Source organism: Ceratosolen solmsi, unplaced genomic scaffold, assembly GCF_000503995.2.
Source record: "Ceratosolen solmsi marchali unplaced genomic scaffold, CerSol_1.0 scaffold31, whole genome shotgun sequence".
In the NCBI taxonomy this organism is placed as follows: domain Eukaryota; kingdom Metazoa; phylum Arthropoda; class Insecta; order Hymenoptera; family Agaonidae; genus Ceratosolen; species Ceratosolen solmsi.
The window spans coordinates 5071096-5098138 of NW_011948432.1; the positions used below are offsets into that span (position 1 = coordinate 5071096).

General features: G+C 29.5%; 4 protein-coding genes across 6 annotated transcripts in view; 1 reads left to right on the forward strand and 3 right to left on the reverse strand.

Moving 5' to 3' along the window:
- Positions 1–270: 270 nt before the first annotated feature.
- Positions 271–1866, reverse strand: LOC105364377 (chymotrypsin-2-like). Its single transcript, XM_011502285.1, has 3 exons — positions 1577–1866; positions 677–928; positions 271–459 (listed from the first exon to the last, which is right to left on the reverse strand). Exons 1-3 carry the CDS (start codon positions 1823–1825, stop codon positions 286–288), a joined length of 675 nt encoding a protein of 224 aa, XP_011500587.1. The 5' UTR covers positions 1826–1866; the 3' UTR covers positions 271–285.
- A 5881-nt stretch (positions 1867–7747) lies between these two features.
- Positions 7748–8276, forward strand: LOC105364378 (myeloma-overexpressed gene 2 protein homolog). The gene is made up of 3 exons (XM_011502287.1): positions 7748–7993; positions 8067–8139; positions 8239–8276. The coding sequence occupies exons 1-3, from the start codon at positions 7898–7900 to the stop codon at positions 8274–8276; spliced, it is 207 nt and encodes a 68-aa protein (XP_011500589.1). The 5' UTR covers positions 7748–7897.
- Positions 8277–10560: 2284 nt separating this feature from the next.
- Positions 10561–15711, reverse strand: Dp (transcription factor Dp). Of its 3 annotated transcripts, none has more exons than XM_011502290.1 (10): positions 14994–15711; positions 14031–14149; positions 13267–13333; positions 13084–13190; positions 12523–12650; positions 12265–12439; positions 11819–12180; positions 11661–11743; positions 11256–11339; positions 10561–11167 (listed from the first exon to the last, which is right to left on the reverse strand). In XM_011502290.1, exons 1-10 carry the CDS (start codon positions 15040–15042, stop codon positions 10935–10937), a joined length of 1407 nt encoding a protein of 468 aa, XP_011500592.1. In that variant the 5' UTR covers positions 15043–15711; the 3' UTR covers positions 10561–10934. The 3 variants fall into 3 exon arrangements, with proteins under 3 accessions (XP_011500592.1, XP_011500591.1, XP_011500590.1); XM_011502289.1 differs by having other exon boundaries at positions 12265–12427; positions 12523–12683; XM_011502288.1 differs by having other exon boundaries at positions 12523–12683.
- Positions 15712–22313: 6602 nt separating this feature from the next.
- LOC105364380 (transcription initiation factor TFIID subunit 1) overlaps positions 22314–27043 on the reverse strand; it is a 54791-nt gene continuing 50061 nt past the window's right edge. Inside the window, 4 exon segments of the mRNA XM_011502291.1 lie at positions 22314–22993; positions 24589–24862; positions 25739–26011; positions 26181–26440. Of these exon segments, the coding sequence (XP_011500593.1) occupies positions 22623–22993; positions 24589–24862; positions 25739–26011; positions 26181–26440 (1178 nt within the window). The 3' untranslated portion in view covers positions 22314–22622.

A 27043-nucleotide genomic window follows, 5' to 3' on the forward strand; every position in this document is an offset into this window, starting at 1 on the left:
AAATATGTAAATATGTAAAATAAATGGATAAATTATATCTTGGTATTTTGCAAACTGTTAAAATAGTTATGTATATAATTGAATTAATAAGATGAATTAACATTCATAATTAAACGAATATAAAATTCTGATAATGAAACTGATAATTATTAAAAAATATTTTATAAAGTTACAATCAATGTTTGTGCTTCTTTAAAATTTTGTATAAAAATATACATTTTCTTACGTACAATTTTCGAAAAGCTAAATAAAGTCTTATAGATTCTATTTAATGTTGTATATCCCTTATTGACAATTACAACTAATCACACTGTCCGTCAAAGATATTTCTTTCCTAATGAAACTCAAATGACTATAAACTTTAGTATATACATCAGGTAGACCTTCGGCGCATGGAAGAACGAACGAAGCAACGCCGACAATTATTCCATCAACGACCAATGGTCCACCACTATCACCCTGCAACAATGTTTATTCCACTATTTTAGATTTTTGGTAAAATTTTCAATGCGACAAATTAATGTGAGTCTCGTGAGAATTAATCAATTTAACTTAATTTTGCCAGCAAATACTAATGCGCTAAAGTATTATGCAAAACTAATGTATTAGTGTTAAGTTGGCTCAATAACACATGTCTATGAATAATGATAAATTTAATGAAATTGCAAACTCTTACAACGCATTGGCCAATTCCTACTGCTTCAAATCCACAAAATTGATCCGGACGAATATGAAACGGAAGTCTACTAAAGCATTCTTCGTTTCTAATAATTGTCATTGGAGCTTGCATCAATTTCTCCGAAGTAGCTCTGTCTTCGTATTTTATCCTTCCCCAACCACTAATTAAACCCCGTTCGCCACCATAGACATTTTTAGTTGGAAGACGGATACTTCGCTGAAACCGGTTAAAAGCGAGGCGTTCTCTGATCTATATAAATTCAAAGAATTCGTTCATATTAAATTCATATTCATATTAAACATAAATAATACGTAAAAGAAAAAAAAAGAAAAAAGAAACAGTCGATATATAGTTAAAAGACAATAAATGTTTTTCAAATGAGGAATTTTTAAATAAATACCATAAAGGTTTTCCATAAAGTTACCATAAAGGAAAAATTTTTATTTTCACGGGGCTGTAGTCAATTTATTTTTTGTAAATTACACTCAATAGGAGTTTTAACGATTTAAACAAAATGAAGAATTAAAAAGGTACAAATTTACAATTGAAGTTGCAATCATTTTAATTTATTACTAAATTTAATCTATTGTTTTTATGAAAGTTACAAAATCATCTTTTTATTTTCTTTACTTATTAAAGAGAATATTTATATTTATATTTATATGTTGAAGTATACGTGCATACTCGCCCATACAAACATGAATACAGGAAACGACATAATGAAAAATCTACTGGATAATGTTTACTACTGTAAAAGCAAAAGCAATCGTTATTGTTAAATGTTGAATGAAAATCATTACCATCAACATTTGACTAGTTAATATTCAAATTTGAATGTTAATTTGTATTATATGACAATTACGTATCAGTTTCATTATTTACCTATTATGAACATACCGTAATAATGGCGATGTCATGCTTAAACAGATCGTGTGTATCTCCAGTATAGCTGGGATGAACTATAAAATTGTGTATGTGATAATGAGGTCCCGAGGTGTTCCTGGAGTTGTCGGTTCCCGCGTATATTATTAAATTCGTACAATTCACATTGAGAACGCAGTGGGCCGCCGTTAGTATGTGTTTCCTACTAATAATCGAACCACTACATCTGAGCTCATTAGTATCAATGTATCTGATATTCACCATATATGGAAAGTTTACTATTTCTGCTAATATGCCTCCGACGATTCTTCTTTGCCTGTGAAGCGAAACTGAAAAACTTTCAAACGTCAGTCTTAAATAGTTTTATCATCGCTTCTTAGATAAAGCTAGAGACAAATATTTTTCATATTTATAGTAAAAAGAAACAATAAAGACGAAGTTTTTTCTATTACATCTATCATCGCAATATTGCAATATTACATGTATTTATAAATTATTAATCAATTATCACTTGTATTAAAATCAGTGCGAAAATTCACCTCAATTATAAGAGGCTGGCAAAAATAAAATACATGCATAAAATATTCAATAAGTCAAGTTGTCTCTGAATTTTTATGTTAAAGTTTCAACATTAAAATTGAGCCGGTAAGATACAATTTTCTTAAAAACTTTCTAAGGACATACAATTTTTGATAACTTGTTCTCATTTTGTTTGTCTCTCGCTCATGATATTTCAAATGCATTTACGCTCGTCACGACACGAAAAATATGTATGAAACGGTCTTACCAATTGCCAATAAGATCGGAAGTATTAACAATTCGGTGTGTTCTATATATAAATAATAAATATAAAGATTTGATATAGACGGACTCGACTGTTAAAAGAACAAAAATATGTACGATAATAAAAGGTAAAAACATTTATCGCAACACATTAAACGAAACATCTTTTAGGCGATCATTCATCATGAAAGATGCTTGATTGTTTATTAATTACAATATGATATTATTAATTACAAATGATATTCAAAATTACACATGAGTTTGACTTTCTCATTTTATAAAATTCTAATTTTAATTTAATATTTTTACATTTAAAAAATGTATACCATTTATAAACAGTTTTTAAGAAAAAGAATAATAAAATTATTTATAAACAGTTATATTGTTTATAAATAGTTTTTAAGTAAAAGAATAACGAATAGAGAGAATGATTGGTTTCTTATTTTTTAGGAATTATCAATGCTAAGAAATTAAAAAATTTAATGCTAATTATAATTTATGTATTTTTGAAATTAATAAGTCCACATGGTCGAATAAGCAAATTAGTATCAATTCAAATAAAGTTTTATTGACAAAATCGGTAAATTTGAAAAAATAAATAAATTGTTTCCAACGCACTTTTTTTAATAAGCTAACGAAAAAATGTGTTGTTTGACGAAAAACCGTTCGATAAACATGATAATTAAATAAATAATAAATTTAATAAATGTTCTGGAACTTACCAGCATCAGACATGAAACTCGTCATTATTATTATAATTGGGACACTAATTTCCATAGTTATAAATTAATAAGAACCAACTGTTATTGAAATTTATAATAAAATAATTTTAAGGTATTTAATACTTCACTACAATACGATAACGCGTTAATAAAAATATATTGTTTATAATTATTCGATATATCTTTTAATAATTAATAATATGAAAATACATTAGTTAGTTAATATTTACATTATTAATGAACTGTTGATTAATTTAGAGATATTTCTTTTTAAAATGATACTACAATGTACTTTATTTTTAAATGTATCCATTTACAAATATTTTATGTACTTATGTGCTTATATACCAGTTCAATTCATTAAACTTTCAATGATATTGAAATGATGAAGAATTTTTATCATTTTTTATTATATTATACTATTAAGTGTTTTTGACAATAATAATTATAAACATTAACAAAAATTTTAAATAATGAATGAATACCCATATAATTGTAATGATATAATAATACCAATAATAATTTATTATTACTATTATTATATAAATTTGTTACGAATTATATAATGAATGTAATGATATTATTCTTAAATAAGTTAAATTTGTCATTTATACAGTATGGAAATTAGTTTTCGGTAAAATCTAAATTGAATATTTAACTCACTTCTTAGAAATATGGTTATTATTAATTTATATGATGACACAAGTGGGTGATATATTTAGATAAAATGAATTAATAGGCACAAAAATTGTAAATACTTTTACAATTATGAAAAACTGATTATTCAAGGATTTTTTAAAAGCGTTAATATATTTAAAATTCTAAAAATATTAGAACCGTGTATTATGTTAATTTTTATAAAATATTCAAAGTTTATAATGTAATGTTTTTAAATAAAGAATAATTATTACACGATTTGATAATACTTGATTTTTAATATTTAATGCTACTTAATGCATAACAATAATGTATAAATAAAAGCTGTAAGGTTTTCAATCTCTAGTACAAAATATATTTATTAATAACGAATTTATATGAAATATGTTATTATATGATATTCTATCATACATATGAATACATAACCATATAAATAAATATTGCAAATTTTGTATTATTATCAAGTATTGTCATATTATTTCATATTTTATAATATTTTGATATGTAATTTGGCATTTTGTGATTATAATTTGAAATAGAATTTTAAATAAATGACTATTGATACTCATTTATCCAATTAATATCTTTCATATATAACTGTGTCGTTTTATAAATTATTATTTTGTAGGTTAATCGTATAGAGAAATTTAAATTAACCTATTGTAAAATATTAAAATTTACATAAAAAAAAAAAAAGAAAGAAAAAAGAGACTAAATATTATTACTAACTATTACTATTCTTGTGATTTATTCTTAGCATATTAAAAAATTCAAATAAATCATAGGAGGACAAGTAATTCAATGTATTTAAAAGTATTCTTTTTAAAAATATTTTCTTTCAATTGTATTTTCATCCACGTTTTTAATATTTATAAAATTCTATATATTACAATCAAAATGTTAATAGATATTTTGTTAACATCAATAAATACTAGTGTATAAAATTAATAACGATAAAGTAATTCTTAGCGCCTTTCTCCAGTGATATAATATGTATTTAGTTTTACATATTTTCCTTCTTTTTTTTTTCTTTTTTTTAATTCGTATTCGTTTAATAATTTACCTTGAAAGATTTTATTTTAAAGTCAAATTATTGATTATATTAAACAAACAGTATATGATTAAGATTAAACGGTTTTAATTTTTATCTTGAATATTTATAATCCGAATAAAGTAGAATTTACATTTTGTTATTGATTAACATTAATAAATATATCTTATGTTATATGTAATGAATAGTAGATATAATTTTACCATATAAGACAATAGTTTTCCTATGTATTTAAAAGATACGTTTCACGTTGAATATGTGAAAATCGTAGACATAAGTTAGTAGTTGTGATATTAATTAATAATAATGTAGTAAAATAAAAGATAAAATTGTAGACAATGACGAAGAAAAAGACTTAAATTCTTATAAAATTCTGCATAAATATAAATTTGTTTCAACAAAAATATATATTTTCATGTTAAAATTCACGTTTTCTATTACTGTATTCAAGAAGATAATAATAGTACTTACGAATTAAATAGAACGACTTAAATAAATTTTTTACTGATCAAACTAATCATTACACATAAATTAAAACCATGACACGTTAGACAATGTTTTATTACGTATTTCTATTCGTTCCTTGACAAAAGTAATTAATGTGTTTTTTTTTGCCTGTATTCCTACCAAGATAAATATTTTATATTTTATCAATATTTATATTAGATTTATTTTAAAATATGTATTATCAAATTTAAAATTTATTTGCAATTATATACTGATATTTTATTCGAAAAAATGTAACGACTTAAATAATAAATAATCGATTAAGAATAGTAACGAATGTTTTTAATGACAATTTTCATATTAATGATATACTTATAGAAATTTCATTGTTTTATTCATTTTTTTTTATCTCGTATCATTTTTATAAGCAATATTGAAAAAATTTAACTAATTAATCTTATGGTTTTTTAGTTAATTTCATGTTATCTTTATGTAAGCTAGAATCTAAACTAATAATAATATTTTTTACCGAGATGCAAAATTATTATTATCCTTATAATTTTTATAGATGTAGTAATTACATTTTATCACATAATTTTGTACACCAACATTAAAACTATATGATTTAAGATATTTTTGCCAAACATATCTCACATAATTAATTTTTTTTATTTTTATACATTTTATACGTAAAATTTTTTAATAAATTATAAAATTTTAAAGCGTTTGGTATGTTATAAATATTGTTTATGGTTTTGTATATTTCCTCGTTTAATATGTTTACCACGTTTAATATGCATTTAAGGTTTATCCGTTCAATTTATTAAGATATTTTGCTAATTACAATGATTATAATAATTATTATTATAGTAATAATAATTATAATAATAATAAAAATAACTTTTAATAAAAATTCATGATAGAATTTGTATTATGTTTTTAAAAGATTTTTGTTTCTTTAATAGAAATATATTTGAAAACTTTTTGATTAAGGATAACTTTAAAACATGGCATATTTTAAGTTTTATCGAGTTGAATTTGACAACAAAATTAATTTTAACTACAGACAATTTTAAAATTTCATTACAATATACTATTCATTTTTTGTCGTTCATATTTATACAATTTGTGCTCATGCTTTTATGAATGAGTATTAATAAAATTTGTTAAACAAAATTTATTAGATAATGCAATATTATTTTTACTACTGTTTAATTAATATTATATATTATTTATAATGAATAAGGAATTGATGTAAAAATAAATATAGAAAAACACAGTATTTGTAACATATTATATTTTTATTTATTAGTTATTCTTATTATATATTCTTATATATTGCATTTCGATGCATGTTTTTTTTTTTTTTTTTTTTTAATAATTATTAAAATTGTCATAATCAGTTTTTATATAGAGCTATAGATCAGAGAAAAACTGCTTTAAAAATACGCAGTGATTCAAAAGGTAAATTATTTGTGCATACTAAACTTATATATGTAAATATTTTTACGAGAATTTTAAAAGAAAGTAATCAGATTTGGTTATACTTGGATTCTCCTGTTAGATTTTCGCATGATATTCGTCAAAGTCAAGTGGTTATTTTCTCATTTTGTATGCTGTATACTGACATATATCATCGTTAAACATCAATTACATTCAATTGCACTCGAGTAATAAACAAACTTGTTTATTGTCTTATTTAAACATCATTGCTTTAATTGATTTTGTCACTACATTCATCCATCCTTTTAATTAATTATACTCGCTTGTTCATATACAATTTACAAACTATCGTACACAAGTTACTAAAATTAACATAGCGTTAGTCGTAAATTTAAAAACAAGATATCTTATAATCAAATAAGATTGTAAAATTATTAATAATTTTTTTCGTTTTTTTTGTTTATATTTTATGAAGAATAAAATAATTATTCATCATTGATATTGATTATTCATAGGCATTGAATTGAATGTAAAACGTAACGTTTACGTAATTATGCATACATTTGATTAAGAAATGTAACGATTTAAATTCATTTTAGAAATACAAATATCGTCAACTTGTGTTTAATTATTGTATATTTCAGAAGAAAATCATATTTTCTCAATTATCAATTGTCTAATATTTTAGATTTTAAATTGAGCGCCCTTCCAGTGATTGGTGGTTCATAGATATTCAAGTCAAGAATGCTTAGACACTTTACCTTTGCCAATGCTAATGAATATAAATTGCAACAATATATCTTTTATAATTCAAATGCAATAAAAATTAATTTCATGCCTGGAAATTATTTGAGTTCTATTTAGAAATAAATAGCTTGAAAATTTTGCCTTCAAAATTTACATAATAACCGAATGTGTTTGATCAATTTTCCATTTTTTATATTTCAAAGTACAAGTACATACATTGAATATTTTATATGGAAAATATAATTTTTTAATATAATTTTCCTTAAGAAACCCTTAAGTACCCTTCGAGTCCAATAAGCGATTAAAAATCTTTGGTAACTCTTTCCGTTGACAGCACAATCTGTTAAATCTGCAACTAACTTCACAGTTGTTATCGATTAGATGAAGGTTTTGGGTTTATAAAGTTCTACAGAATAACCTATAAATTAAATTTTTGTTTGTGTTTAAAAGTATTATAAACATCTATATTTACTTATAATCTATATAATGAAACCAACCCCCTTGGTTGCTGATGAAATGTTTCCCGAAGGTGCAGGTCGTTATTTAGCTTTTGAAATGGTCACAGATAATATGGAGGAGATAGTAATTATTTGATTTCACTAAGTATTTGTATTTTATTTACATTTGTTATTAAAAAAGAAACCCTTATATATAGCCTGGCGGATCTGGACCTATTATGATTGATATCGGTGGAGACGAGAAAGCTGTGCACGCAGATTTTTTTAATGGTACAGGATTTAATGGCTTTTAATTATTAAATATTATATTTTATAATACTACTATTAAACACTTTAATGTATTAAAATATGCTAATTTTAATTTTTTAGATTTTGATGATTTATTCAATGATGAGGATTTAGAATAAACATTAAATTTAATCAATAGTGGTTAAGGCGAGCAGGAAAGAAATTAATCATAAAACATTATTATGGTTAGGTCTTTATAATTTAACATCAGATATTTTGATTGAAATATAAAATAAAATATTTAATAATTGTAAAATTTACAAATATTAGATAATGCACTTACGGAGATAATTTTATTTTGTAATTAGTTAAGAAAAAGTACAATTTTTTATATAATCGAAAAAAATACGTAATTTCAATTTATATGAAAAAATATTAGGACATTGAATTCGTATTATTGACTGAATTACTAAATTTTTTATTTTGTGATCTTATTAGATTTAAATAAATTTTCTTTTTAATAAAATTACAATGTGTCATTTACAATTAATATTTATGCATTTTTCATATTCTTTGCGTAGTAATTTATAATGATAATGTACTATGCATTTATTTGGTCATAGGTTAATAAAGAATATAGTTTGTAATATTATTACAATTTATTTATATTTCCAAATCGAAACAGGCATGAGTCTGTTTATTATATTGTGTTCTGTTTTGTACCACAGAGATATATAAATGTGCATAAGAAAAATGAGTACTAGTAGTTATATTTTATACATGTACCGTAGATATTGTTATAAGATTATAATTTACAATACATTTATACTAGGTATATAAACCTATAAGACGATGCACGATTAAAATAGCACCGAGCATTTTTCAGTCACTCTGCATATCTGTGAAGTAAAAGATTTTGACGTCTTCGGTTTGCATTCACAACTTGACTTAACTATCTTAAATTCTTTTAATGCACTCGTTAATTATTATGAGAAGAAAAAAAAAAAAAATAAATAAATCAGGCTCACTGTACTATGAATTAAACAAAAAAATTCAATTATTTGTATTATTTTCCTTTTTTTTATCATTCTCGCTAATTTTCGCTACGTTGTTGGTTGGCCCCAGTCCACGCAAAATCCACACAAGATCTAGTTCGTATTTCTGTTAATGTTTTGATTTTCTTACAGAAATATAAATTTAACATTATATGTTGTTCACTCAAATACGAGACAGATTTAGAGAATCCTTTGAGAATAAAATTTGTATATCCTTGGATGATATACATCTCTCCTTACACTTTCCCTCATTACCCTCTTTCACATTACTTTTTAACAATAATATAGGAATATATCATCTAAAAATAACAATAATGGTAAAGGGAATAATTTCAATGGAGTAAGAAATAATTATGTTCAGAGAAAAATATGTTTTTAGCTATGAAACAATCATGTACATTCTATAAAATAGTTTATTATAAAACAAAATCATTTTCATAACTTCATAATACACAAGAAGTTTTAGATTGAGAATCTGTCAATGCTTGAGAAGATAAAATGTGAAAAGTCTATATCATTTACTTCACTTCAAAAGATTTAATGCATTGATATTATAATTTTTTTTTTGTTTTGTTTTTGTTTACATAATTGATTAATTGAATAACTGAGTTATGTAGATCTAAATATATTTCAACTGCATCTTGATTAAGACTGAAAATTAAATTTCACTATACAGATAAATATTTAATACCATAGTTTGAAAGCCACACGGTTGTTTTTAGAAAATAGATTTTAAATGCTTCATTTGTAATTTGATTTAAAGAAATGTTTGAATATTCAATTTAGTCTTCCTAATATTCTTCTATGTTTTGCTATTAAAACAATTAAAACAATAGAATATGATTGATAAAGAATAGTAGAGTAGATTTTAGATTTAATTAGTCAGAAACTAAAATTGAATATATAATTTTTAATAAGTAGTATTTATTCACGATTAAATACAGGAATAAAACTAATTACATTTATATAAATGTATAAATACAAGCAAAAACACTATGAATTCGAAAATGTCAAAAGTTATGTCAAGTTCAAGTATCAATAAGAAATTAGTTACTGTAAATGTTACATTTATTAATGGATTTTGAAGTTTAATAGTCTTTATTAACGCTATATAAAGAAAAATAAAAAAAAAAAAAAAAAAAAAAAAAAAGTCAATACAAAGTAATATTGAGCTTTTCTAATTAATTATACTTCTATACAAGTTTCAACTTCAACACAGTTGAGTCCTACTTGATAAGCAAGATGAATTTTAATATAACACGATTACTGTACATATTAATCATCAAAAATAATATCCAAATTATTTATGGCTATTACTCCGTGATCATCATTAGGCTTCACATTATTAATTAAACTTGAAAATTTACCTTCAATTAAGAATTCATATGTTCATTGACGATTCATTAATCGATGATATTGTGAGGACGTGTAAGGATAGAGAAATTTGTGAATTTTTTTTCTTGCTTTAAGTGTTGTTCTGTGATTCAATATACTATACACAATAACAATGTCACGTATTTGAGCAATACTCTTAAAAACTCGCAATAACGATAAACACCATAATAGTGACGCACACACCGACAGAACTCTCTCAAGGTATACTACTAACGCTCTACCATAACGTGGCGCAAATGAACGAATATCCAATTTTTCGGCATCATCTGCACAATGCTTCAAACGACTCGGTGATTTTTCACTTGTTTCTGTTTCTGAAGAAAAAGTTGCATTTATGTATACAGCAAACGAAACCTGAGTCTAGCTTCTGAAAAGATCGACAAAATGCTAGTTAATATCAAGGTCACTGTCAACTTGGTCATCCTGGTCGCTCTCCTCCTCCTCTTCCTCCTCTTCCGAGAAGTATTGCGAGGGTGGCGATAACGCATCTTCCGACAAAGAAGTGCGCGAAGACGATGGTGGTCGGGATGTTTCTACTTTTAATTCGGTATCTTCTATTGACGTACTAGGTCCTGATATTGTAACGGGTATGAATTTTTCCAAATCACCAGATGCCAATTCTAGAATAAATGATTAAGTTATTGTAATTATAAAGACAGTCTATCGTAAGTAAGCATTTTTGAATGACAAATTAATTATTTGACTTACGCTCAACGTATTTTTCAAGGGCTTTTGGAACCATTGCTTTGGCTTTATGCAGGTTTTCATCGGAACATTCTCCTTTGTCAAGACCTGCATTTCATTATAATTATTATTTAGTTTGTAAAGCTAAATAGTTTGTAGAACTAATGCAAAGAGACTATAGAATTATTTTTCTAACAGCATACAATACAGCATTTTAATAATAAACTAATGTTTGTTCTGTAAGTCCAATGCTCTATATAATAAATGTTGAAATCAGTGGAACGAACAAACAATGTTTATATACCATACAACTGCCTATATCTACATATAATAAAATCGTAATTTATAGTACATTCCTATTTTTAACCAAACATACGACTAATATTAAATGCTGAATGTATAAATAAATATATTAATTTTGTTGCTTACCATAGGCAAGTCCCATTTCTTTTAAGATTTCGATATCGTCGTGTATTTCAAACTTATCATTAAAATTCAACAGGTACTCGGTTCTAAAATTAAAAAGATTAAAATGAAAAATGTATTCACATTTAAATTTTAATTCAAACAGATTGATTGATGCGTACTTGTCATTGGAAATACTGCAATTTACAACAGTTTTTCTATCTGTATTAATAATAATAAATGGCAACTGAATTGCAGAATTTGGCTTTGGTGGCCCATACATAGCCTCGCTAAGGCGATTTCGTTCGACTAAATTCTTTATAGCAATATGTTGTAAAATTATTCTGTGTAGCTGTTGCGTTTTTGCTTTGATTCTTTCAATTTTCTTCTTTTTGTCCTTTTCTAATGATATACACTCTTGAAGTGAATTAGTTGGCAATCCCAACCACCTAATCTCTTTCTTTTCTTTGGAAATGATATTCATTGCCATGAGTACATTTAATGCATCGTATACTCTTCTTCTGATGTTCTTTTGATCATATTGCTGTATATTTACAATTAATTAAATCATAAAATAAAAATTTTTAAAAGATAAACAGCGAATAAACAGTTATTTAAGTTGAATTACCTGATCGGTTAATGAATTTGTATGAGTTGGATTTGTGAATTCTCCTACTAATTCATCAGCTACTTCGTTATATGATGTAGTCCCTTTCTTCTTTACTTTCTCACATACTTTCATTGAGAAATGTCTAAGGCCCTTTCCCACTTTCTCTGTTTTCCTACGTTTACTGAAAGGGTATCTTAATTTATTATTTATTAACACATGCTCAAAACACATTACGATTGAAATATATTTTTATGAAAAAAAAAACAAGATTATTACTCAGGAATAAAATCGCTCCCTTCTGTGTCTTGCCGTTTTCGGTTTCCTGTGTGATCCAAGATTGGACTAATAAAAGTTTTTCCAGAAGCATCTTTTATTAGTTGTTGATTGGCACTTTGTTGTTGTTGCTGCTGTGATACAATAGCTTGTTTTATATTGCTCTATAATATATAGAAGAGCACAGAGTACAAAATATAAATAATAATTGTTAAAGAGTGAGAATTTTAATAATTAAGACCTACTGTTTTGAATGATTTGACGGCTCTCTTTTGTAGAAGACAAAAAAAAAATCTCTTTTTTATACTAATTATAAGTAATTGCTTAATTTGAGAAATGTTTGAGAAAAGTTTGCCACATGTATTATTAAACTATTGTTAACGTATAACAATAGTAATGAATTAAGTAAATTCTTTTTTAAGAAAGTACATTTAACTTAGCTAGTTTTTCTTAAGTTCTTCTAGCTTTTTTTAATAATGATGTTGAAATTGAAAAGAGAAGGTTTTAAGATTGACAAATAAAAGATAGAAAATACATATATATTAAAATAGAACAAATTCTTACCATTTGAGCTGCTGTGAGTTGAATTGTTTTGGTCATATGTGGATCAGCAGGCTTCATTGTCGGTACAGTTTGTACCTTTGCATTTTGTATTGGTATTGTTAGCAGTCCTGTTTAAGATATTGTAGTTTTATTTATCATAAACATTGCACTCAATAGATAATAAACATTATATTCAATACATACTTTGACCAGTATTTGTTGGATTTTGAAAGCTTATGGTTCTAAGGACTTGTGTTCCAGAAGCCAAAACCTATGTATAAAATTCCACTTTTATTTCCTTAACTTATTAAAAGATCGTTCAAATTAAAAAATTATTCCTTTTACTTTGTAAAAAATTAAATGAATTATATCAATTCTACATTTATAAATTCTGTATATATTAACCAATTGTATATTCATTACATGTGGGTTTGAAGTTTTATAGGTTATTTAAATGAATTATTCAATTGTATATTTAATCATGCCAAGGAAATCTTTTATAAGTTTATAAAATTATTATCTACGCATCATTAAATTTCAATATAAAATAATATATATTACATACATACACACACAACAAATGTATACCTATCTACCTAATATAGGTATATATATATATATATATATATATATATATATATATATATATATATATATATATACACACATTATATAGACAAACTTTCAAATACGCATGCACTACACGCATTAATTTACAATACATTAACAATGATATAATCATTATATAGCTAATTGAATGCAACAATATCTTTTCCTTTTATAATAATTATTTTCTTAAATATAAAGAGAAAAAAATTAATCAATAGAGTGCCTTCAATTAACGTCAATTTATTTATTTCTCTTAAAAAAAAAAAGAAAGAAAAAAAAATACTACAGCATGTCTAAGACTTTAGTAATAAAATATTGCATGCAGATATCATGTATACATAATTAATATGAAAATTTACCGGAGACTCTTGTCCAGGTGTTTTAAAGACTTTAAGGTTTCCTGTGTTTGTGGTTCCAACAATTCCACTTAAGGCTTTATTGGGCGTACTTTGCACCACCTTTATAACTTGAGGATGCCCTGTAATAAAAATTTACTTATGATTGGTAAGTTATCATATTAAGGGAAATTAGAAGAAGAAACATTATTGTTATCATAAAGTTAGCCCCAAAATGGAACAAAAATCTACAGTTCAATGTCAAAGAATATTGAACATACAAAAAAGAAGAAAAAAAAACTTAAATGAAATTAGTATATATCCGATTATGTATATATAAAATATAAAGAAAAATGCCTTTATGAATAAGTTGGTTTACTTATTTATTTATTCCCATCTATACCAAATTACAACCGCTTGTTTCAAATAAATTTCAACATATTGATTTGACCTTATCTAAGTTACTTCTGCAACAACTATACATTATTAGTTCAATTGTAAATTATATTTCTATTTTATTAAAAGAATATTATATCCCTACATTTATACGGAATGCTTAAGTAAACAATTAAAAATGACTAGAAAGACAAACGTAAGGTCATATTAATTTTTATTACGTTGATCAAGAGAGTCCAAAGTGTACTCAGCGAAAGGGAAGCTTGGTCGATTCAGTATTCCCCAGGTCAGACCCTACAATCTCTCAGCCTGCCATCGACCAACGACTCTGACAATCACCTAACTCCGCGGGCCAAGATCCAGACAACCAACGACCCATGCTTCTAAAGTCCGGAAGTTAGCCTGTAAAGCTCATCCAAAGTCCCACCGCGACTCCCCCATTTCAAGTAACAAAACGCGCTACAAAGTCCCACGATAAACAGATGGCAATTGAGGAAGACGCGTGTCCGCAAAAGACAGACGAGAGCGAGACCGAGGATGCCTACCTCGAGGTCAAGGTCGTGGTGCTGCCGTAACAAAATTCGAACTCACCATTGGCATCGTGTATAAGGAAGTTCATGGTTTTATTTTGTTGCGTCATCGTCGACGAAGACAAGAGCCAGCAGCGGAACTCGTAAGCCCTGTAGCGTGGTCCGTGCGCGGCCGATCAACCTTCCCGGCGCTCCCGCCACCGAGAGCGACGAAGGGGCCGCTCAGGAGGGCCGCCGCCCCCGGGACTGCAGCTGCTGCCGAAGACGAGGGTTGTAGGTACGGTGCTGGACCCGCGCGGCAAAGCTCATAGCAGGCTCGGGATCGACCTCGGCACTCTCCCCAGCTCCCCGGCAACTCGGCGCCCTGTCCTTTGTTTTTACCACCTCCGTCGTTGCAGCCACCACCGCTGTCACCACCGAATCCGCTGCAGCCGCCGCCGCCGCTGTCGCCGCAGCCGCTGCCACCGCTGCCACTTCCTGCCTGCTCGGCTCGGGGCCGGATTACGGGGGAGGACCCCCGTGGGCACGGGTAGAGGCCGCGCGCTCGTACTGGCTCTCCAAAATGGCGCGACGCCCGCTCAAAGTGCACGCGTTCCCAGGTCAGGCAGGACTCGGTCGACCTCCTCGAGGACGCTGCTCTCGTAGGCTTTTCCGCTGCCGCAGCTAGCTAGGCTCCCACGATGGGTCGGCGGGGATGGCGCCGCGCTGCTCGTGAGGGTCTCGCGCGCCGGCGACGTATCGGCTGGCCGCGCGTGCGCCCTCTTACTCTCCCTCTCTCTCTCGCTGTCTCTCTGTCTCTTCCTCCCTTCCTGGTTAACTCACTCACTCACTCACTCCCTCCCGCCCTCGTCGTCACACGCTCGTATACGCGGCGAATGCACACGCGCGCGTACACGCGCATCAATATCCATAAACATACACACACGTAAGCGCATACGCGTTGATATGCATACGCATGTACGTACGTATATCAATATATTTGTTTCTCTATCTCTCTCTCTCTCTCTCTCTCTCTCTCTCTCTCTCTCTCTCTCTCTATATATATATATATATATATATATATATATATTTATTTATTTATTTATTTATTTATTTATTTATTTATATATAAATATATATGTATATATGTACATACATATGTATATATATATATATATATATATATATATCTTACTCGCTCTTGGCTAGGTGGGCCAAGACCCTTGGCGGGGTTGATCGAGGAATCGTAAGGCGACCGCGCCTCCTCGAAACTTGGAGGAACCAATTCTCGTTCAGGGGGTGCGAAAAACCGCGGCTTATCTGAACGCGGGGGCAGCTAGGTGCGCGCGAGAAACGTCGCGCTGGCTAGCGAGCGGCTCTGCTGCGTGCGCGCGCGCCCCTAAGAACAGACGAAGACGAAAGATCCGGGGCGCCGTTCGGCGGCGGGACGAGGGCGAACAGCTGATTGGGCGATCGGTTGCGCGCCCCTGGCGGGCCCGAGATCCCGCGCCCATTGGCCCCGGCCATTATCTCGTTTTATCTCGGGTCAATTCGCGCCTCGGCGCTGGGACAATGGCGGCTCCGAGCCAACGAGGCCCGAGCGGCCATTGGACGGGGGCCCCGTCACGTGGCCCGGTTCGTTTCGCGTCGCGGTCCTACCTCGGCGCCAGCCAATGCCCGTCGATGAACGGAAGCGCGCGCAAACGCGGAACGGCCGAACTGCATTACCCGTCGGCGAGAAGTTGGTCGCGGTTGCGCGCGCACACCCGATCGCCAACGTTCTGGGGCACCGCCGACACCGTCAGCACCACCACCACCGCGACTACGACGCCTACGACTACGCTACGAACAAATCTACGAGCGCCAACACCAACGCCAACAATACCGTCACCACCACGTAGCTTCGTGTCGGCCTACAACGTCGAGGAGGGCTTATGATGCTGCATCTGCCGCCTAACGCGCGTTTGTCAATTTTAAGGGGAAGGTTGCCTTTTACGGTTCTTTGTTGAACAGCTTCCACTCGCTCGCTCGTCTGCTCTAAAATTTGGCTCTTCTTCGCAGCCTCCCCAATCATTACATACACCATACACCGACGCTCCTACTCATCTCTTCTTACCTTTACAAATTTTGTTGTTGTAAAGAGCTTCTCTTCCAAAATATTTTAATTCTCAAAACGACCGTAGTCAGAGCAATCGACATTTTCATCGTTTTATTACATTTTTTCCGTCAAAGTCCAAGGAGAAGAAGATTTGAATTTACAAATGTTGTATAGAAAAAGCTTTTCCTCCACCTAATGCGGATATTTCTTATAAATTTGTAGGTAACCAATTCGGAAACTAACAGCTTCTTCTAATACTCTAATACATATGTATATACGTAGGTTTTCTTTTTTTTTTTCCTTTTACCTTTTTCCTTTTTTTTTATTTTTTTATTTTTACTTTTATCTTATATATATACTACTTATATATATATATATATATATATATATATATATATATATATATATATATATATGTACTTATATATACTTATATATTAAATATTATATATATATACACTACTCTTATCAATGTTCTCGTGAAATTAATGTGTCACGAAGGACAAAATTTTCCGAAATTCCCGTTACGGCCCTCGTTCGATAAATACGCCATTGGCCATTCATTGGCCTTCCTTGGGATCCAACATTTCGTGTTGCTTTTGCCTTGAAGAGTCATCGTGACGAAGGCGACGATCCTTGCGTAAGATCATCACGTTGTTATTGTAACTGAACGATACAACAGCCGTGGCACTATTTTTTGCCAAAAAACTTTATCTACTCTTTGGTTTTTTCGCATCTTGGCCGTTTGTGATATCAAATAAACATTGTAATTGTCATTTATGTACTATTCTCGTAATACTTGTATTTTATTTCACTTTGAGTTTATTTAAAATGAGCGATGCGATAATCAGTGCAGCTCATTTACCACAATTAAACCTCGATACAATTGAATGACAGGATATTCGATTAAATAGCATGTTCCTCTTACTAGGGAATAATGAAAATTATGACAGTTGAAGTATGATGTGTACTAGCTCGTAACGTAATTTTCCCACGAAAACAGAGCTAAAGAGCTCGAGACCATGAGTAACTTCAAAGGATGTTAATTATAAAGTGTCCGGTAAAAACAAGTGAAAACAATGTTAAATATTGAAATGAATTTCCTCGTGTCGTCCAATGGCCGTCGATAAATTGAAAGGCGCGCAAATGCGGAACGTCCGAACATTACACGCGCATTTATATATAAGAAGTAATTCCCGAGCCTTGGGCTACAAGTTTTTTCGCCCGCAAAACCGTGATTTTTATTCGAGAAAACTTGATAGTCCTCGCAATAATAGTACGGACCCAAAAGAAGAAGAAAAAAGAAAAAAAATGAATTCATCGATTGATTAGATTAAATATCGACAAAATCATTTAATCGCACGGCTGATCATTCATTTCGTTAATCATAAAAGCTACGACATTATCGAATTAGCTTTGAGATCATTTTATTATATATTTCAGCAATATAAAAAACTATTGAATCGACGTTATACTAATATGATTAGTACATCACGTTGATTCAGCAATTTTTTTCACTGTAAAATTGAAAAATATTTGTTGATATAGATCGCAACTTTATATCATAATGCTTTATTGTAAATATTTTTTTCTATATTAAATTATATATTGATGTATTTTAAATAAATATGCAAATACAAATGATGATTTCATCATATTTATGTAAAAATATCAAATGATCGGGAGCGTGGGCGGAGGGGGGGGGGGAATATTTCATCGATATAATATAAGAAAATGAAGGTTTAATAAATAAAAAAAAAACAATGTTTTCGACATAAAATTTATCTACCGTAAGGTAAAAAGTATAATATCATATGCATTTTATTTAACAAGGCACGCTTCTCTAAAAAAAAAAAACAAAAAACAAATCAAAACAATTTAGATATCATCTCAAATTTAGAAACATTTCTTAAATAGAATTTATATTTACCTTATATATATATATATATATATATATATATAGTTAATATATTATTATAATGCTGATTAGCACTAGTTATTCTTGTTGTTATTATAACAATGGTCATTTTAGTTTACTATCTCTTTACAACGAATAACATTTAAGTATTATAATACTTGTAAATATAAAAGACAGTCTCAGTTTAACTGGGTTAGAAAAAAAAAATGTTATAAGGTGAATGAAAATTAATAAGAATTGTTATAGATTTATCTAGGGCACTTATTACATTTGCATTTATAAAAATAGATAAAGTCCACAGAAAATTGAAATTTAATATTATTCAGAATCGTATAATTTTATTAGAAATATACTTCTATAATTTACAAATATCAAATTTTTAAATTAATTTGCCTGTGAATATAAAGTATTATTTATATTTACGTTACAATATAAACTACTTGTATACATATATTCGTTCGTTAAGAAATAATAATTAATTTTCTTATTTTAATACATAAACATATGAAAAGTTATCTGAATATAATTTTTTTTTTTTTTTTTTTTTTTTTTATTATTATTACATCTATATATTATAAAAGATATTTTTAGCATAAATTGTACTATGGTACTGGATTATAATTTAATGAACATTTTATATAAATAAACACATATATAATTAGATATAAACTTAGTAGCTTGAATTATTTAGCTTATAAAATTGATATAATACTACTCTTATATTTAATTAACAAATACCTCGCTCAATTTCAATCATGAACACTACTATTTATAAAAATAGTATCATTAATGTTAATAATATCATTTAACTATTTATTTCACGATTAATAAATTCAAATATTGTCAAAAGGTAATATGAATTTAAAAAATATATGGAAATTCTTTATTTCTTAATCAAATAAGTTGAATTTTGAAATAAACAATTATTACATTGATATATTTTGAAATGACAATTATAAAATACTATACTACTCCTCAAATGTTTGTATAAAATTTGTTTGTAATTTAGTCTACACACTTAAAACTATTGAAAATAGTATAAACTATAAGCGTATATTCAATAAGCACAATATAGTTATTATTAGTTGCTATAAAAAAAGTTAATATTTGTATTTGGTTGTAACATAGTAATTGAAATTTAATATAAGTAAGAATTAAAATGAATAAATAATGTAAATCTTACAAATTGTTAAAATTGAAATTGAGGTTGTTTCTGTAAATGGTGAAAGTATGTAAAATTTAATAGGGCATGGAGTTTCCAGGAGTATTCTTGATACTATAATTATAAAATTTCATTAGCAGTTATTAAAGAATAAATAATAAATAGTATAACTAGAATCCTTGACATATTTCTCATTATTTCTCTATTCAAATTTTTTTAATATATTTTTAACATTAATAAAAATATTGGACTATAAAATTTATGTTAAGCTTTTTATACTTTCTATTCTACAATTTTATATTATACAAATGAGCAAATTTTTTTTAATAATCATACTTTCAATTAATATATTTGGTAATTGCTTATTATGTTTTCTAATGTACCAACTAATGACGAAATAATCTTTTGCCTAATTCATAAAATTTATTGCTGGAATAATGTCGTATGAATAATTATATTATAACAAGAACCCATTAAACTTAATTAAAAATCAAAAATTTTATTTAAACGAATAAAGCATGTGAATTTTTATAAAAACTTTTTTACTTTAAGCTATTTTGTCGTTTAGATCTGTTGTGGTAATAAAAAAAAAAAAAAAAATAAAAAAAAAACGAAGGACATTAAACAAATTTTCACATCAATTTATAAATTTTTATTCAAAACGTATAAATTAACATTTTATCATTTCAACTTTGTTAATACAGCACAAAAATATCAATAACATAATATTTATTTAATAGAGATAATTTTGCATTAATTATCTTGACATTCCTTATATAATTTATAATAAATTATTATTTAAAATTATCAAAAAATAAATATGGGTAATAATGAACTTCTGACACACACACACACACACACACACACACACACACACATATATATATATATATATATATATATATATATATATATAGAATACAAACACAGAAGATAATTGTTATTATATGAGTTTATTCAATCAATAATATATGTTAAATTAAATTATCTAATTTTTTATGAACAGGCTCTGATGTCCTGATGGTGAATCCACGTTATTTTGGATTCTTAAAACTGATTCTCTTTAATAAAATTATCATAGATAAAAACGTATTTACTTTACTTATAACATTTATCGCCACAGTTAATTTACGGAAAGATAAAGAATATCATAAAATTTACATTGAAGTATGAAATTTTCGTTAAATTAAATTTTCGGTGAAAATACAATATTTTCACTCTATTATTAATAAGAGGTAATTTAATAGGTTTAGTCGCTTTAATAATATTACTTAATAAGGTACATTTAATTTAAGTACAGTGTGTTTTAATTAGTTTGCGATAGAACTTTTTTTGGTTATTTTTAATTCAATGACATTAATAATAAATATATTGATTAATTCGTAATCATTTTAAATCTTACGTTGTAGAAATAAATTAAAAAGTAGGACTTATCGATTAGGATAAATCGTATTCTAATTTCAATAATACTACATACTTACAAATGTATTATGATTAATAAATGTGGATTTATTTTAAGGACGGGTAGTTTTATTACCATTGTAATGAAAAATCTTTACACTAAAATATTAATTTACATGTTTTAAATATAGTAATATGTACAAATTATTGTAATACTTATTCAATAACAAAATATCCAAATTACCAACAAGCGTTAACATTATTAGTGTTTTTTTTTTCTTTCTTTTTTTTTAAGTACATTATTTATACAGAATCAATAGATTCTCAAAACATGATAGTAGGTTTAACGCAATGAATTATTACTCTAAGACTTTCGAACGTTGTATAACATAGAATTACAATGTTATTCTATACTGACTGAATCAATGCTTCAATTTAAATGTTAAAAGAGAATTTTTTTAACTTATGAGGAGGAACAAAGATACTTGAGAAATTATTCATTACTCAGTTTATCTTATTTTTCTGCGAAAAATTTTAAAAATAAATCAACGAATGTAGGGCACATTTGTTCTAAATCGCTCGTTAATCATACGCCCATAAACAATACGCGAAAGCTTATTTGTTATTTTATGTTTGGTATTTTCAATTGCGTAGTATAAATTCCCATTACATTTACTGCTATCTTTTTATTTAAACAAATGTACGTGCATATTCTTATCATTCATCAATAATAAATTGCTTTTATTAAAATTCTTGAAAAGGGAATAATTTGTTCACATTTAAAGAAATATACAAATTTAAGAACAACTCTTATCTTAGTTTATAAGTTTCACGCTCCAGCGAAAAATGACTAAAATTAAAAATGACGCACTTAGTAGGACTTTCTCTAAATTCATCGTCTTTCCTCGCCAACAGAATAACGAGACATTGGAGTGCGATCGCGTGAAATATCTCAGTAAGAATATGATAAACAATATTTAACAGAGTAAGTTACATAGGCACACTTAAAAATCTAAATCTAATCTCTCGTAACGACATCGCTTGCTCAATCTTGCGGATGCAACGTCTTCGAGGAATCCGTTGGGACGACCTCGGTCAGCTTGCCCTATAACGGCAACGGCTCTCGGGACATTCATAGATAGCCGTGGCCGGCAACGAGGGCGGGTATGAAACCCTCGCGACCGTCGCGTGCTCGTACCCAGAGCCAATCGGCCTGGGCATTGTCAGCAAGGAGGGCAACGACCTCGCCCTTGGCTACGCTGAGGGCCTCGGCCGCACCTTGGCCCTCGTAGTCCTCCCGAACGAGGAGTAGCGTGTGCCGCGCGCCTCTCCTCCTTACCCCCTCAGCCGCCCGGAGGTAGAGACGGTCGACGCTGCGTTCTCCTGCCCCGCAGCGGCTTCCGGTCGATTCTCGTGGAACGGTCGAAGCTGCGCGTCGAGGGTGCCGACTGTCACCGCACTCGGACCGTGTGTCCCGCAACTTCTCCGTGTCCGTCAAGTTGCCTGCAATTGCACCGGAAAATTATTAATATTAACAAAACAGTTTATGTATTAATAGCATCAAATAGGAATTGAATAGGAAAATTGTTAATAGCCAGTTCTGATATATTGGATTATGCATGGTCGATATGCAACTACGATCAATACAAGTAGAACTCGGCGAATTGTCGAATGTAGTTTGTTTGGTTTGCGTAAACGCGAATTATTTCAATGGTCATTCAACGCGTTTTCGGTCGATAGCACAAGCTCATACAATATTGTTAATGTAATTCTTGTCACGTTTGTAGATTTTTCGGATTATTCGAGTGCAAGTTGTAATGCAAAGTGTATCGAATCGCTATATTGTATTTACGACACGAAGGCATACAATTTATTACGTGAACTCTTCGGGTTACGAAGAAATATTCAAAATGGCCTCGTTCACGTACATCGTTTCATAAAATTAATTTTCAATCTAAAGAATAGTTGCTGACTTATGAATTGTAAGTAATTATTCTTTTGTTTCCTATTCCGTCAAGATTACCGATTCGTTGATTTATAATTATCATTTGTGGAACAATAGGCTAAATAAAAATCTTAATCCAATATCGTCGTAATTTGACAAATTATGGATGCTGAGACAACAGCGAGTTTAGTAATAAGAGAACCTTGAGAATGAAAGGCTAGAACCATCATAATAATTGATTTCCATAAAATTTGAGGCTCCAAATTCTGGTACTTCAATTAAGAAGCCCATTTTTCGATTTCCAGCCGTTATTCGAGTCTCGCCAGCACCTATTCGCAAAATTGATCCCGATGATTGGGAAGTCATTTAAAACGGTAGGTCTGCTCTTTTGTAAGTTTAGGATCTTAACGAAACTAGGCCAAGGAGAATTGCGACAGAAACGTGAGCGTAGCTCATTCAATACAACATCCGACAATCGTAGAAAGGAGAAAAAGAGCTCGATAAAATAAGCTAATTGCGCTGGCTCGATCAATTAACAACTGGTTTCTCGAGTTTATTATAGGGATTATCCAGATAAGGGCGAAACATAGTTTTGTGGCTCTAAAGAATACGAATCACGAGGACTTTGCAAAAATCATCGACCTTTTCGGCAAAAGGTAGAAAGATTATATGGCGAATGTCGAGAATGCCAAGATGAATACATAATAACATTATGCTATTTATTGTTTGCTCTGAACTCATACCAGGAAATTGCTTTCTAACGAAGGTATACAAATTTAGAAAATTGTAGGAAGAAATTTCGGATTGACCTGGAGAGTACAAAACCTTATATAAGTTTACGAAACAACAGCTCTCTGCCTTTTCAGATCTTCCCTACATCTACACATTGCAAGCTCATTGTCAATTTAAAACGAGCGTTACTTAAAATGCCCCGATCACTCGCGTAATACCGTCACAAAATATCGAACAATTAACCAACTCCGATACGAGCAAGTCAAACAAAGATTGATATTACCCGGTTCTGTTTGCGGAAACGTAATAATGAAGGGACGCGAGCGCCATGGCTTTAACGACGCTTCCTGATTAAATGGGCACAATGGGAGAGGCAACGTTGGCAAGCAGAGATCTACAGGGGAAAAGGTGGAGAGCGTACCAAGTGGCCTGGGAAAGACGTCGGTCGAATCCTCCCAGCATGGTCCGCGAGTCGATTGAGGCAGGATGCCAAGGGGTAGACAAGCGGCGTAGCCAACGTAGCCCTCCTGGCCGTGGGGCGTCTGCACGTATAGCCAGGCCTGATTCTTGAAGACGGCGTTGACGACGGTGCCGAGGGGCAGGGCCATCTCGGCCTGCGTGCCACCCTGGGTCTGGTATAGAACCGAGGGGAACGACAGGACCACGGGGATGTTGGCCGGACGCTCGATCGACGCCTGGACCATTAACAATTGTCAAAATGTATTCGCTGACATACTCGACATATCATTCATATATTATTTTTCATAAAATTGCTCAAATCCGTTTATCTCCATCATCCATTTATGTTCTTTGAGTTTGGCATTCCATTTGGCAGAAATATGCGTAACATTAGGCATTAGGATTGGACGATTTTATTATGACTATCGTTACTATCGGCAAATTTCATGTTTGAAAGTATGCAAGGACTTGTATAATATTTTAAAAATTTAAAGGTCTTTAATCGTTACGATAAATTGTAATAATAATAGAACGTTATAATAACGCAGTAATAATAACGAAGACAATTATCGTGAAAAATTTATTTAAAAGTTTGTTTTCTATTACTCACATATACGCGCGGATATGTATATATATGACAGTTATGCATACTTATTTTTAATTTAATGTAAAATCCCGTAATATAAATAAAATTCCGTATAAAATAAAAATAAAAAAAAAGAAGAAGAAAAGAATATTAATTTTAGTAATTACGATCGAATCGAGTACTTTATAACATTATATAATATAACATCGGGAATCAATAAAACAATAAAAGATATTTTAAACTTGATATTTCATTGAATACACTCATTTTTATAAACATTCACAACCAATAACTTTGATAAATATTCAACCGACTTTAATACAAGAATAAAAATGTATGATTACGATGGATTTTTTTTAAAGGAAGCCTGTGCGAAAATAAGGAATTATCGTCCATTCGTCCATTCGTAGAATGTAGAATCTTCGTTCCACAGAGCAATATGTTTTTTATATAATCAACTTGTTTTTTTTTTCTTTTTTTTTCTTTTTTTTTTTCTTTTTTTTTCTTTTAATTTTAACAACTTTACCTTCGTAAGGAACGAGTCCAGGTCAGCTATTTCGTATCCAAATTTACTGGGTGTTTTAGGTCTGTGACTACGCTTACTTCTCCGATGCCTGTGCTTTTCACGCCCAGTCGGCGTACCGTTGGATTCTCGTGTATTCAAATTAGGTTCGGAGATAGCCCTTTTTACCTTTTCTTTAATCTCCTTGCCTTCTTTAGGCGCTTGATTTTCTTTCTCTAGGCGCCTGTCTAATCCATGGTCCGTCGAAACATCGGTGGGCTTCTCCTTATCTGTCAACTACGCGATTTTAACTGTGATATGAGCTTTATTAGGGTGAGAAAGTTGTAGGTCGAGTGTCTCTTTTTAATCAAAGGTAATTAGTATCCTATGATTTTTACGAAGGGTTGGCATATTTGTTGTTTTATTTGAAACAAACGATAAATACAAAGTAAAATATCTCACCCACCTTTTCTGCCTTGTCGATCTTTTCAATCGCATGCAAAGCAACACTTTTCCTTTCGTGTTTCGCGAGGCAATCGCCGTTTTCCTTCTCCTTCTCCTTTTCTTTATTCTTGGATACATCAGAATTTTTAACACCTTTAACGCTTTTAATGCTTTTCACGCTTTTCACGCTCTTCACGCTCTTGACACTCTTGACGCTCTTGACGCTCTTGACGCTCTTAATACTTCTGCGCACGATTCTCTCTTTTTCCTCATGTTCCATTGCTAGGGTCAATATGGCACAAAATCAATAAGAAAGCAAAAAAATCAATTTAAACAGAAGAAATGCGTGACAAAAACAAATAACAATAACAATAACAATAACAATAACAATAACAATAACAATAACAATAACAATAACAATAACAATAACAATAACAATAACAATAACAATAACAATAACAATAACAATAACAATAACAATAACAATAACAATAACAATAACAATAACAATAACAATAACAATAACAATAACAATAACAATAACAATAACAATAACAATAACAATAACAATAACAATAACAATAACAATAACAATAACAATAACAATAACAATAACAATAACAATAACAATAACAATAACAATAACAATAACAATAACAATAACAATAACAATAACAATAACAATAACAATAACAATAACAATAACAATAACAATAACAATAACAATAACAATAACAATAACAATAACAATAACAATAACAATAACAATAACAATAACAATAACAATAACAATAACAATAACAATAACAATAACAATAACAATAACAATAACAATAACAATAACAATAACAATAACAATAACAATAACAATAACAATAACAATAA